Source organism: Callospermophilus lateralis, chromosome 2 (genome assembly GCF_048772815.1).
Source record: "Callospermophilus lateralis isolate mCalLat2 chromosome 2, mCalLat2.hap1, whole genome shotgun sequence".
NCBI lineage: Eukaryota > Metazoa > Chordata > Mammalia > Rodentia > Sciuridae > Callospermophilus > Callospermophilus lateralis.
In genome coordinates this window covers 191,614,024-191,626,418 of record NC_135306.1, presented here as the reverse complement: position 1 = coordinate 191,626,418, position 12,395 = coordinate 191,614,024, and the positions used below count along the sequence as shown (strand labels likewise).

The following is a 12,395-nucleotide window of genomic DNA, read 5'->3' as shown; positions in this document are numbered from 1 at the left end:
TTGCCATCTAGCGGTGCGCAAGCCCCGGGCGGCCGGCATCCGGCTCGCCTCCTCAGATCCTGGGCGGGCCTGGATTCCAGGGAAAGGAGCTGCGGTCAGGTTGTCTGCGGATGACCCAGAGGGGTCCAGAAAGACAGCTTGGATCAAGTTGTGGAGACAGAGTTTGCCCTGTCTGCAACTGGCAGGCCCCAGAAGGAAACTAAATCACCTCCCACTTATTTGTTCAGGCTCAGCCTTACCCCATCCAGGACAAGAGGTCTCCTGTCCAAGAAAGTTAAGTACGGGAGAGGGCAGAAATAGGAAGGGACCAAGGACCTAATGGGTCCCCCAGTTGTGTGGCTTTGAACGGGAAGACTGTGCACTTATACCCCGAGTTAAGAAAGTGGCTCTCGGTTCTAATTCTGCCCCTGCCCTGCTTTACAAATTGAGTGACTTAGGCAAGCTATTTACTATTATCCTTCTCTAAGAGGATATTTATATCCATAAGATTAGACTGCTAATATACCTGGATATATTGGGCTGTTGTAAGAAGCATAAACCAGACAATCTATATAAAAAGCTCAGAGGGGTTCCTGTGTCACGTTGACCCTCAATAAACAAGAGCTGTTTTCATTTCATATTTGGCACATCTAGCCCCCTTATTCCTTACTCCCTGCTGGCCCATGTCCTGACCCTATGATGCCAGTGTGAGGATTTCCTGGAGGCTGACTGGATCATTCTTGCCCACCCTGTTCTCATGGGCTTGTGCCTGAGTTGGGCAGCCTCAATGTGCTGGGTGCTACTGCCCTTCCAGTTCAGAGGGTGACACCTGAGGATCTAGTTCAGAGGCTCTCAGAGCTGAACGAAGCTGTCAGACTCTTGGGCAAAGGCCCTCTTTGCCCTTTGCCCTTGATTCTTTGAGTGACCTTGGGGGTGGCATTACCTCCTCAGCCTTTCCTCTTGTCAACCAAGGATTTGGAACTGGAGGACTTGAAGTCTGAGGCCATGAGGCTGGGTCTGTGTCTGTGATGGTGAAGTAGAGCACTGGGGCCAGGCTTGGGGGACACCCTGGTGCTGGGCTCCAGCCCTCAGTGCCATTTCCAGGCTGGAGAGGAAGTTGAGGGGCCAGTCCCAAAGCTGTTCAGGAGGTTGTCTCAGGGCAGGATCCTGTTCAGCAAATGAGAAAGGAGGTGCAGGAAGGCGAGGTGGCATCCCTCGGGCTGCCCTCTACCACCCTGCTGGGCTTCTAGCAAGCAGGCTGCAGGGTGAGTGTGTCTTCCTCCACACCCGGCTGCCACGCCCGCTCTTCCTCTTTCACACACACAGACGCACAGAACTGCGTATACGACCTGCGTGTGGCTGAGATGGGGCCGTGTGCGTATGTGGAATGGTGTGTGTGTTGGCGGGTGTTAAGGAGGCTGGGCTGAGCGGCTGCCCTGGCACAGCACGCTGGGCGTGGGCCTCCCTCACATGTATGGAAGAGGAAGAGGAGGAGGAGAGCTGAGGAGAGGCTAGTGGGAGGGAGCGCAGGCTCAGGGCAGGGGCCTGGGGCTTGGGAGACCCCAGCTGGGGCAGCCTCTGCATTGGGTGTGGGAGGGGCAACCTGAGATAATCCTTTTCTACTTTGCCTTCCCAGCCCAGCCTTAGGGCTGGCCTTGGCCCTGGGGAAGTCACATGTTGTTCCTTGGCTGATGGATCCTTTAGGCTTCTGACTCCTGGGGCTTTGAGCGCCAGCTACCCCTGCGCTAGCTCCCCGTGCCTTGGGCTGGAGGTGAGGGCCAGGGAGGGAATACTGAGGCTCTTCTGCACAGCTGCTGCTCCTCCTCCTGGAAGCGCCCGGCTGGCTCCTCCTCATCTCCTCTCGTCCTCTGGGATCCCCCCTACCCCGCACACACACACTCCCTTGGAATCACCGGCTCTGGTGACTCTGGCTTCCCTCTGCTAGAACCCTGAGTTATGGGATAGCTCTCAGCTCACCCCACACGCATGTCTCCAACAACAGGACATCAAGGGGTTTCCAAGTCTTGGTTAGGTTATTTGACATCTCCGTGCCAGTTTCCCCATGTGTAGGTAGTGAAAAATAACTGCCTCCTACATTTATTGTGAGAATGTCGTGAGTTAATACTGTTATTATTAAAAGTGTCTGGTAGACAATAAATATTGGTTGGGGAGGTGATGTATACTCTCGTATTAGTGCTTTGGTCTCCAGTGTAGAATGTGCCAAGGCCCCGTGTTTGACCCCCAGCACAAACAAAAAACGAAAAGAAAATCACCACGTGTATGAATGAGCACCTCTCAGCAGACCACACGCACCGCCTCTAGTGCCACTCATTGGACATCCTCTCCCTCCCCCTTGTTTCCCTGGGCACCAGCCGCACTGGCGCCGTCTGTGCTCACCACCTGCCCCCAGCCTGTGCTCAGGCCATAGTCCTTGGCAGGACTGGCCTCTACAGCGCCTCCTGTGGCTGCAGGCTGTCAGCACCCTCTTCATCTCCTGAGGGAGGCTTTTCCTGGTCACCTAGCAAGGAACCATCCCTGTCCTGTCTTCCGACTCCCTCACTCTGGGACACCCTGCCTTGTTTCCTTTCTAGCATTTGTTGCTGTTGCCCACGTTTCCCTGCCCCCCAATAGATTATACAGGCTGAGATGGGGACCGTGTGTGTCATGCACCTGGAATGGCGCTTGGCACCAAGGAGGCCCACAATAAACGTTGAGTGAATGAGCACACGAGGAATGGCAGAGCTCACTTATGTTCTGCCAGGTGTTTTTCCTCCATCACCTTGACACCAGTTTCTCTCTTCATTCCACTCCAGCCTCTTCAACAGTTCACCCCTTATGTTTCCTTCCTTCCCCAGCCACCCCACTGCTACTAACCAACATGGCGAACTTCACACCAGTCAATGGCAGCTCGGGCAACCAGTCTGTGCGCCTGGTCACGTCAACTCATAACCGCTATGAGACCGTGGAGATGGTATTCATCGCCACAGTGACAGGCTCACTGAGCCTGGTGACTGTTGTGGGCAACATCCTGGTGATGCTGTCCATCAAGGTCAACAGGCAGCTGCAGACCGTCAACAACTACTTCCTGTTCAGCCTGGCCTGCGCCGACCTCATCATAGGCGCCTTCTCCATGAACCTCTACACCGTGTACATCATCAAGGGCTACTGGCCCCTGGGGGCTGTGGTCTGTGACCTGTGGCTGGCTCTGGACTACGTAGTGAGCAATGCGTCGGTCATGAACCTTCTCATCATCAGCTTTGACCGATACTTCTGCGTCACCAAGCCCCTCACCTACCCGGCCCGTCGTACCACCAAGATGGCGGGCCTCATGATTGCTGCTGCCTGGGTCCTGTCCTTCGTTCTCTGGGCCCCTGCCATCTTGTTCTGGCAGTTCGTGGTGGGCAAGAGGACAGTGCCGGACAACCAGTGCTTCATCCAGTTCCTGTCCAACCCAGCAGTGACCTTCGGCACAGCCATTGCTGCCTTCTACCTGCCCGTGGTCATCATGACGGTGCTCTACATCCACATCTCTCTGGCCAGTCGCAGCCGAGTTCACAAGCACCGGCCTGAAGGCCCCAAGGAGAAGAAGGCCAAGACTCTGGCCTTCCTCAAGAGCCCCCTGATGAAGCAGAGTGTCAAGAAACCCCCACCCGGAGGAGCAGCTCGGGAGGAGCTGAGAAACGGGAAGCTAGAGGAGGCCCCTCCGCCAGCCCTGCCACCGCCACCACGCCCCATGGCTGACAAGGACACCTCCAATGAGTCTAGCTCAGGCAGTGCCACCCAGAACACTAAGGAACGACCACCCACAGAGCTGTCTACCACAGAGGCCACCACGCCTGCCATGCCTGCCCCTAACCTGCAGCCACGGACCCTCAACCCGGCCTCCAAATGGTCCAAAATCCAGATTGTGACGAAGCAGACAGGCAATGAGTGTGTGACAGCAATCGAGATTGTACCTGCCACTCCAGCTGGCATGCGTCCGGCAGCCAACGTGGCCCGCAAGTTTGCCAGCATCGCTCGCAACCAGGTGCGCAAGAAGCGGCAGATGGCAGCCCGGGAGCGCAAAGTGACGAGGACCATCTTTGCCATCCTGCTGGCCTTCATCCTCACCTGGACACCCTACAATGTCATGGTCCTGGTGAACACCTTCTGCCAGAGCTGCATCCCTGACACAGTGTGGTCCATCGGCTACTGGCTCTGCTACGTCAACAGCACCATCAACCCTGCCTGCTACGCGCTCTGCAATGCCACCTTTAAAAAGACCTTCCGGCACCTGTTGCTCTGCCAGTATCGGAACATCGGCACTGCCAGGTAGGCAGGTAGGCGTGCCCTCGGAGGTGCTGGTGTGGCACGTGTGCTGGGGGACCACATGGCTCACCTGCTGTGGGGAAGAGACTAGGAGGCCCCATTCCGTGCTCGCATTTGCTGAAGAGGAGAACTGAGCTCTCCACCACACTGCGAGGAAGAGGTTCTGTTTGGATTCAGAGACCAGATCCCAGCTCAGGCCCAGGGAGCTCAGCCTCTGAACTGGGACCACCTGGCCCATGTCTGTCGCCCTGCCTCAGGGAGCTGGGGGGCACTGGCCTGGGTGAGCAGCTGCCCCCTCGTAGGAGCATCATAAGAGAATGGACACCCGGAAGGGGGCAGAGGCCAGGAGTGTCTCCAGAGGTGCAAAGGGGCCAGTCTTGGAAGGGTAGAAGGGTGGGGTCCCCCATTCTGCTGTAATTGGTGCTTTCTGCCTCCCTGCACCCTGCATGTAGGCTCAGCTCCTCCCCCCAAAACCCCACTCCAGGGACAGAATTTTCCCTCCTGCAGCTGCTCAACCAGGGCTCTGGGTGGCTACATGCATGGGGGAGCAGGCCAGGCTAGGCTGAGTGCTCTGAGGCACCTCCCTTTCCCCTGTAGCACTGTCCTTGTCACTTCAGGGTGGGGCAACTGGGAGGTCAGGGATTCACTCAGGAACTGAAGTCTAGGCTTCTGTGGTCCAGCGTTGACCCTAGGTTAGCCTAAAGCTAATGGACTTCCCTCCCCCAGGAGAGGGCCCATCCTGGGTCACACACCAAAGGGGGGGGGGGCTGCAGTGGGCAGTGCCCTACCATCTTCTCCACTCTGCCTCTGCCCTGAAGGAGATGTGGGCCCAAGGGAGACGGAAAGGGGGTAAAGTTGGTGACCCACGCAGGCTTCAATGACAGTGCAGGGTGAAGCAGGCAAGCACCCTCCATCTCTACCTTCCCCAATGGGCAGAGCCCTTTGATGGGTGGTGGGCTGGACCAAAAGACCTTTGACCTGGTGAGGCTTCGTTCTAGTGAGTCATCTGGTTTTCTTCCCCAGCCCTGGTGTGGTTACTGGAAGAAATGAGGACTGGACTTGATGAGGGACCCTTTCATGCTGTTTCCATGGGCTCTGGGGAGTACTCACCACCGAGCCACCAGTTCCCTTCAGTCCATCAATCCCTACCGCCTGTCTTCGCCCACTTTTCCACCCACAAAGCTGCACAGCAAACTCCCTGGGAAGGGGCTTTTATATATTTAAAAAAAAAAAAAAAAAAAAAGCTTTTATTCGGGAAAAAAAATAAGTCGATTCATTTTATTTATTTCTCAGTAACAGGTATCGTGGTGGGGAAGAACAAAGCGGGTATTGGGAATCAAATCTCTTTGGGGAGAGGCTCAAGCTTCCCAGAATCTTGTCCCTCCCCACTTGGGGCACTTGGAGTCGGGTGGGGAGTCAAAGACAAAAGCAGGGCATGATTGATAAAGCTAACAAGCAGACAAAGGCACTGGTAGGTTACATGCTGGGCCTGTGGGAGGGAAGGGTGCAAGCCTGGCCCTGGGTAAGGCCAGGGGCTCCTTGGCATCCCGACCTGGCCTCAGTCTTTTCCTTTCCCTTTCTTGGCTGTAAAACAAGAAAGAAACACCACATTAGCTCAGTTACAGTGCTCAGGAGGGACCCCCCCTCCCCCAGGTACATCAGAGAGAAAATCCTGCCCCCTAGTGGTCTTCCACCAGCTGACCTGGAAGTAGGTGGGACAGGGCAGCCATTATGATGCCAGATGTTCCCTACTCCCTCAACTTTATATTTTCACCAGGATCAAAAAACTTCCAAGTCCCGCGGCGCCTGGCATGCGCGGGGCGCTGGGTTCGATCCTCAGCACCTTTGTTTTACAAATAAAACAAAGATGTGTCCGCCGAAAAATTTAAAATAAAAAAAAAAAAAAAAAAAAAAAAAAAAAAAAAACAACTTTCAAGTCCCTTGTCCCAGGCCGGGTCTTAGAAGCCCTGAGTAACAGCTTCAGCCTCCTCACCTGGGAAGCGCAGCTTTACTTCTGCCCATTGGCCTGTCTGGACTGTTGTGAGTCGGGAATGAGCTAAGTAAGAGAGACTTTTCCACTGAAAAGTCCTTCCTCAACCAGAAAGGGGCAGAGGGGACCAAAGAATCCCTCTGGCTGGAGAGATAACAAAGACAAGTGTTCCCTGGGTCCTAAACTAAATGTTTCAACAGAACAATGCGTTGGTCCCTCCTCCAGCCAGAGATCACTTAGTATCTCCTGAGCAGCTCAGTGGCCCTCCCTCTGGTCCTTACGCGCCAGGGCCCCAAATTTCAGGTGGAGGGTAGCCCCCCACGACAGCCTCACCCAACTCCCTTCACTGACCTTTGGCCTTGGCTTTGGTCTTGGGAGTACAGGGCTTGGTCACGCGGATGGTCTCCTGGCACTGGGCATTGTACCGGGCCTTCTTCAAGGTGCCTTGGCGGGCTTTGGTGCCTGTGCCCCCATCACACGCCCCCCAGCTCTCAAACTTGTATTTGCAGTCGGCTGGCGCGAGAGTGGCCCGGGTTAGAGCTGGGGCGGCTGGTGGCCTCTCTCCACGGCCCTACCCAGGGTTCAGTGAAACTGTGCCCCCCTTTCCTGCCCTCCGCCTGCGCCCCACCTCACCTCCAAACTCCTTCTTCCAGTTGCAAGGCACCCTGCACCGGATGCGCTGGGTCTGGGCCCCGCAGGTGCCCTCGCGGAAACCCACGCCGCAGTCCTTGCTGCTGGGGGTGCAGGGTCCCCAGGTCCACTCTGCGCACTCGCTCCCTGGGACGCCCTTCTTCACTTTATCTACAACGCGCAGGGGACAGAATTCAGGACGCGGGCCACCGGAGACTTCCTCGGAGGCTTCCGAGCTCGGAAACCCGGCGGCCGGTCCCGGCTTCACCTGCCCGCCCCCGCCATCACCTTTCTTTTTGGCCACCGCGGAGGTGAGCGCCAGCAGCGCGAAAAGGGCGAGGAGGAGGAAGCCACGGTGCTGCATCCTGGTGGAAGAGCAGGGGTCAGAGTCCCTCGCCGGTCCCCTTCCCCACTACTGGGGGCCGCGAGCAGGGACCTCCCACCCCATTTGTTCGGTTCTCCGGGCCGCTAACAGGGCTGCAGAGGGAGGACTTGGAGCGGGCCCCTCCCGCTGGCCAGGTCGCGTCTCCGGATGTGTCTGTCCCCAGGCGTCACCGAGAACCCGGGACGCGGCTCGGACCCCCAATCCCGCCTCAGCCCCCGGGGTGGCAGCGACCGAGCCGGAGACGGGCCACGGCCGCCGCGCGCCCTCCGCGCCCCGCGCGCTCACTCGCTCGCTGCCTGCGCTGCTTCGCTCCCTCCCGCGCCGGGCCCGTCCCGCTCCGGCCGCCGCGGCCCCTTTTGTCTCCAGAACCGGTCTGAGCCGGTCACATGGGCCCCCGCCCCCTCCCCGCCTCCCCCCAACCGAGAAAGGACCCGCCCCGCCCCCTCCCCTCAACCCCGCGCCGCCCCCGACCCCGACGTCCCCGCCTCCGCTCCCGCCCCGCGCCCCTGCCCGGCCTCGCGGCCTGGGTCCCAGCACCCTCGCCTCTCCCCGCCCGCGCCCCCACCCCGGGCCCTGGGCCGCCGTCCCGGCCTCTCACTCCCAGCCCCTGGCCCCATCTCCCCCTCCCGGCCCTCTGCCTCCCTCAGAGGCCCGTCCCCCTTCCCCGCCGGTCGCCCGGGACCTGGGCCGCCTGGAGCCTTAGACGTGGTCCCAGGAGGGTCACGGAACCCGTGTGTCACAAGCCCCGGGCTCTGCTGAGCCCGTCGAGGTCGCACTCCACCTCCCGCAGGCAGCCCCCGGGTTTCCCGCGTGTTTCTGGGGAGGGCGCGCCGCCACCCCCGGGGCAGGTAACGGCCCTGCGGCGGAGAGCCCGGAGCCGGGACGAGAGGGCGCACGGGCTGGGGCGCGCAGGGCGCCGGCGCCTCCCCGGGTTGCTAGTTGGAGGGGGCGGGCGGAGGAGCCCGAGGCTCGGTCTGGTGGCACTTGGAGCTGACCAGAGCCGTCTGAGAAGTTCCAGATTGATCGCGGCGGCGGCGGCGGGAGACGCCCACCCCCTCCAGCCGGGGCCGCGGGGGCTCGCCTCACCTGACCCCCGAAACAGGCCTGGGGAGGGTGCTAGCCCAAGGCCGCGGGGCGACGGGCCGGCGGACCCCGGCCAGCCCCCCTCTTTCACTTTCATTGTTGTCGCCCCAGCGGGAAGCGGGAAGCCGAGGAAACCGACTCCGCCCCCGGCCCGACGAGCGAGGCCGGGCAGAGGTCAGGAGCCGGGCAGGCCCACCCCCGGGGGAGCCCGGGCCTCCAGGGAGGGTCCGGGTCGACAGTGTCCAGTCCCCCACCCCGAGGGTAACTCAGCAGGCGCTGCGGCCTCCCCAGCAAAGAGAGAAAAACAGAAAAGGGAAAAAAAAAATCCACTTTACTGAGTCACACCCAGCTGTAAACATGTCACCGAAAGAACCCCCCCACCCCCCAGGCCACACAGCCCTCGATGAAATGACTGGTACACGGGAGGGTCACGGGGTAGGTGCCAAGCAGGGCAGCGGGCAGGCGAGTGCAGCCGGCTCTTGGGTTTCTGGGTCGAGGCCCGGAGGGGTGTCAGGGCAGGAGAGGGTCTAAGCTCCCAGGAACCTGGGGCAGTCCTAAAGTCCAGGTAGTTTGCGAAGCCTCTTCCTGAAGGCCTCCCTGACTGTGCCACTCTGCCAGGCCGGCCCCGTGTCCAGCCGCTGCGGAGCACATCTGTTGCAGTGAGGGTGGGGCTGCCCTGAAGCCACCCAGCTCCAGTCTCCCAAAGGCCTGTCCAGTCCAGCCGGTTTCCTGTTCCCTTGTGAGCCTCCTGATCCCCTGTGAGCCTAGGGGTCAGACTGGGGACTTCAGGGGGACAGGTAAGATCCCCAGCTCCTCAGAGTCCAGCCCTAGGTCTGGGTGGCTTATCAGGGATGGCACAGGGCTCCTTCCCTGGGTCATGGGTCCCCCCGTGGCCATCTGACTGGAATGTGGCAGTGAGGTGGGCAGGGCAGGAGCTCATCCTTTGGCTACAGTCCCTCGAGCTGCCCCAACTACACAGCCGTCTCCTGGTCCTCCCGCTGGATCATCTGATAGTGCTGTCGGTTCTCCAGGTAGGCAGCCAGCTCTGTGTCCTGAGCCTTCTCAGCCCGCTGCCGGGGAGTGTCACCCTGGATTTGGGGTAGCTGCAATCAGTGCAGGGGCCACAGGCTAAGGTCCCCACCCTGTTTAGGAAAGGGCAGAGTCTTTTCCTCTGCCTTGCCTCCTCCCCTGCTGGCTCGGGTTTCTCAGGATCTGGACTTTGTCAGGGGAAGGACAGCTTCAAATTCACAAGGGCAGTCCCCACCCCCACATCTGGGGATGGCTGGTTTTGTGCCCTGCTGGTCAGCTCACCTGCTGGTCTGTCTTCATGAGTGAGGCACCAGCTTCCACGATGTAGTGGCAAATGGTGCGCTGGCCCAGAGCCGCCGCCTGGTGCAGACAGGTCTCCCCGCTGGGGGAGCAGAGGTTGGCTGTGGACCTCCTCTAGTCCCTTTTCAGGCCTTCTCCCAAGTGCCATCAGAAAGGGCAGGAAGTTTGGGGACCAGAGGGAAGGGGCAGCCCAGAGGACAACAGGCTGGTCAGCAAAGGTTCATGGGCTCTGACTGACCAAATGGGAAGGTATGGAGAAGGCTGGTTTCCAGGACAGCCAGGGACCTGAGCTCCTAAGTACTTACTTCTCCTCCACAGCATCAAGGATGTCTGGAGGTGCTGCAGGGGAAAGGGTGTGGTCAGAGGCTTGGCATCCTCCCCTCCTCCCACCTGGCCCCAGGAGCACCGCTCACCGTGGTCCAGCAGGTAGCGGACCACTTCCTTGCTGCCAGTGCTGACCGCGTGGTGCAGGAGCGTGCGACTCCGCTCGTCCCGGTGCATGAGGTCACCTCCTGCTCGATGCAGCTCCTGCAGCTGAGGGCAGGAGGCAGAGCAGGTCTGGGGCTCCTGGGGGCCTTCTCTCCCAGTCTCACACAGGCCCACAGGTATGTAAGCCAGAACAGGCTCACATGCATTACTCCCTAGGCATCCCTGGGGGTCTCTGGAGTGTTAAGGGGAGATTCAGTGGGCTTCTCTCACCTCAGGAATATTAACCACCAAGCCTTGGAGCCTGTTGCTCCCCTAAAACTTGCCCCTAAGCTCCAGGGACTGGAGGACTGGGCAAGGAAGGCCGTATTGGGAGACATCTATTGTGGTCTAGACACATGGGGAAAGACGGGATGGGACAATTGCTGCAGAGACCCACCAAAGCCAGATGTCACAGGTGTCAGTTCCTGAACAGGTCAGCTCTGTCCCCAACCCAGATGCCCCACTCCCTAGGGCCTGCAGGGGATAGGCTGCATCCCGGAGCTAGTACCTTACAGAAGTCGTTCCTCTTGGCGGCCTCAATTAACTCCTCACCTGCATAAAACACTGCCAGTTAAACTCTAAGGTCTGAGCCTCAGGCTCATGTTGGTGCTGCACTCATGTTTCACCACTGTGTACACGTGTGTGCCTCACTGTACAGAAAGGCACTCCTGCTAGGGCCAGGCTGCTGAGGGCTGGGCTTGTGGAAAAACGTGACCATGTAGGGCCCAGGCTGTCCTTGTGTGGTGCTATGGGCCTCACCCCCACAGAACCTCACACTTATGACCGGGGAGAGGGGAGGGACCCTGGGAGAAAAGGCCTCACCTTGAGGGGGTGCAGAGTCCCCTTGCAGTGACCTACAAACAGAGTAAGATGAAATGTGACCCAGCTCAGCCAGGCCCAACTGGCTGCCCTCCCTAGCCCAGTGGGTGGCGTCCTTCGTTCTTTCAACAGTTTATTAAGTGCCTACTGCATGTCATGCGCTAGTCTAGGCACAAGGGATACAGCAGGGAACAAGACAGACAGAGAACTTGCCCTCACGGAGCTCACATTCTAGTGTAAGGACACACACGAGTCGAGCAATAAATAAGAAATTTGAAGTGCTATTGATACAGACAGGTCATGTGACTGAGTGGCCAGGGGGACCACAGCACCTTAGGGACAGTGGTGCCTTTAGATGGCATTCCTGGGAAAGACCTCTCTGAGGGGCAAGAGCCAAGCTGACACTGAAATTGGGGCAGGTGTTCTGGAAAGAAAGCAAGTATGTGGCAGCAAGGACAAAAGTCCAAAGCTGGGCCAGCCTCAGACCACTAAGAAGCAAGTGCAGCTGGACTGTGGTGGGGGACAGGGGAGGCTGCTGGGGTCAAGGCAGCCAGGCAGTGGGGCCCAGGAGGGTCCATGACTGGGGGATGCTAAGAAAGGTTCTAGGCTGGGGAGTGCTTGTAGCGACCTGCATCTTAGCCCGTGTAGAGACTGGGCCACGAGAGGGCATGGGGCCTAGAGCTGGGGGCCAGGCAGCTCTATGTACAGAAATATGAGGCGGGAAGGAGTGCTCCCGTGGTGGAGGAGCACTGTGGGACCTGCTGAAGGCCAGGTATGGGTAGGGGCTGAGGCAGCAAGGAGGGAGCCTGAGCAGCAGGGTAGATATGAGGCTGCTCTCTGGGGGAGGCCACAATTGTGAGGCTGAGGGCTCCAAGTTGGGCTCTGGCCAAGTTCAGATTGATGCCATTTTGTCACCAGGTAGAGGGCTGGGCAGGCAGCTAGCTGGTGTATGCACTGGTGCTTGCTCTTGGAGGAGCTGGGGCTGAAGGCAGGAATTTGGAAGCTGCCACCTGAAGACAGATTCAAAGCAAGGGAAATGGAGGCGATGGGGCCCTGGGACTCACCGGGGCGTGGGGGAGCAGGGGGAATTGGGGAGAGGGGAAGTAGGGGTTGGGAGGTCAGGCCGGGCCGATGCCCCCAGCAGCTCAGGGTCCAGGATATAAATCTCGTCCTGTGCAATCTCGGTCACATAGTTGAGGTGCTCCTGTGGGTGGGAAGGTCAAAGCTCAGGGTCAGGGCCAAGGCACCTAGCCTTCCAGGTACCTGATGGTGGAGGCTGAGGGGCAGCAAACCTGGAGAAGCCTCTGATATAAGTATAAACAGCAAAGGGAGGCTGGGGACCACCAATCCTTCCCTCTGCCTCCTTTCTATCCCTGCCGTCCAAACCTAGTCCCACTAGGCCCA

At 59.2% G+C, this 12,395-nt stretch overlaps 3 protein-coding genes across 11 annotated transcripts in view; 1 reads left to right on the top strand and 2 right to left on the bottom strand.

The window, feature by feature from the left end:
* The first annotated feature begins 2,857 nt into the window (after window positions 1–2,857).
* On the top strand, window positions 2,858–4,294 carry Chrm4 (cholinergic receptor muscarinic 4). Its single transcript, XM_076844370.1, has one exon. The coding sequence runs from the start codon at window positions 2,858–2,860 to the stop codon at window positions 4,292–4,294; it is 1,437 nt and encodes a 478-aa protein (XP_076700485.1).
* Window positions 4,295–5,551: 1,257 nt separating this feature from the next.
* Window positions 5,552–8,450, bottom strand: Mdk (midkine). Of its 5 annotated transcripts, none has more exons than XM_076844367.2 (6): window positions 8,379–8,450; window positions 7,196–7,272; window positions 6,911–7,078; window positions 6,629–6,790; window positions 5,990–6,130; window positions 5,552–5,871 (listed from the first exon to the last, which is right to left on the bottom strand). In XM_076844367.2, exons 2-5 carry the CDS (start codon window positions 7,269–7,271, stop codon window positions 6,036–6,038), a joined length of 501 nt encoding a protein of 166 aa, XP_076700482.1. In that variant the 5' UTR covers window position 7,272; window positions 8,379–8,450; the 3' UTR covers window positions 5,552–5,871; window positions 5,990–6,035. The 5 variants fall into 5 exon arrangements, with proteins under 5 accessions (XP_076700482.1, XP_076700483.1, XP_076700481.1 ...); XM_076844368.1 differs by lacking the exon at window positions 8,379–8,450 and adding an exon at window positions 8,288–8,371; XM_076844366.2 differs by lacking the exon at window positions 8,379–8,450 and adding an exon at window positions 7,975–8,271.
* A 288-nt stretch (window positions 8,451–8,738) lies between these two features.
* The window catches only part of Dgkz (diacylglycerol kinase zeta), a 32,264-nt gene continuing 28,607 nt past the window's right edge, over window positions 8,739–12,395 (bottom strand). For all 5 annotated transcript variants that reach the window (XM_076847106.2, XM_076847107.2, XM_076847108.2 and 2 more), the window contains 7 exons: window positions 12,056–12,195; window positions 10,995–11,026; window positions 10,681–10,724; window positions 10,118–10,238; window positions 10,010–10,043; window positions 9,687–9,786; window positions 8,739–9,463 (listed from right to left, as the gene is read on the bottom strand). In XM_076847106.2, the coding sequence (XP_076703221.1) occupies window positions 9,347–9,463; window positions 9,687–9,786; window positions 10,010–10,043; window positions 10,118–10,238; window positions 10,681–10,724; window positions 10,995–11,026; window positions 12,056–12,195 (588 nt within the window). In that variant the 3' untranslated portion in view covers window positions 8,739–9,346. The remainder of the gene's footprint in view (window positions 9,464–9,686; window positions 9,787–10,009; window positions 10,044–10,117; window positions 10,239–10,680; window positions 10,725–10,994; window positions 11,027–12,055; window positions 12,196–12,395) is intronic.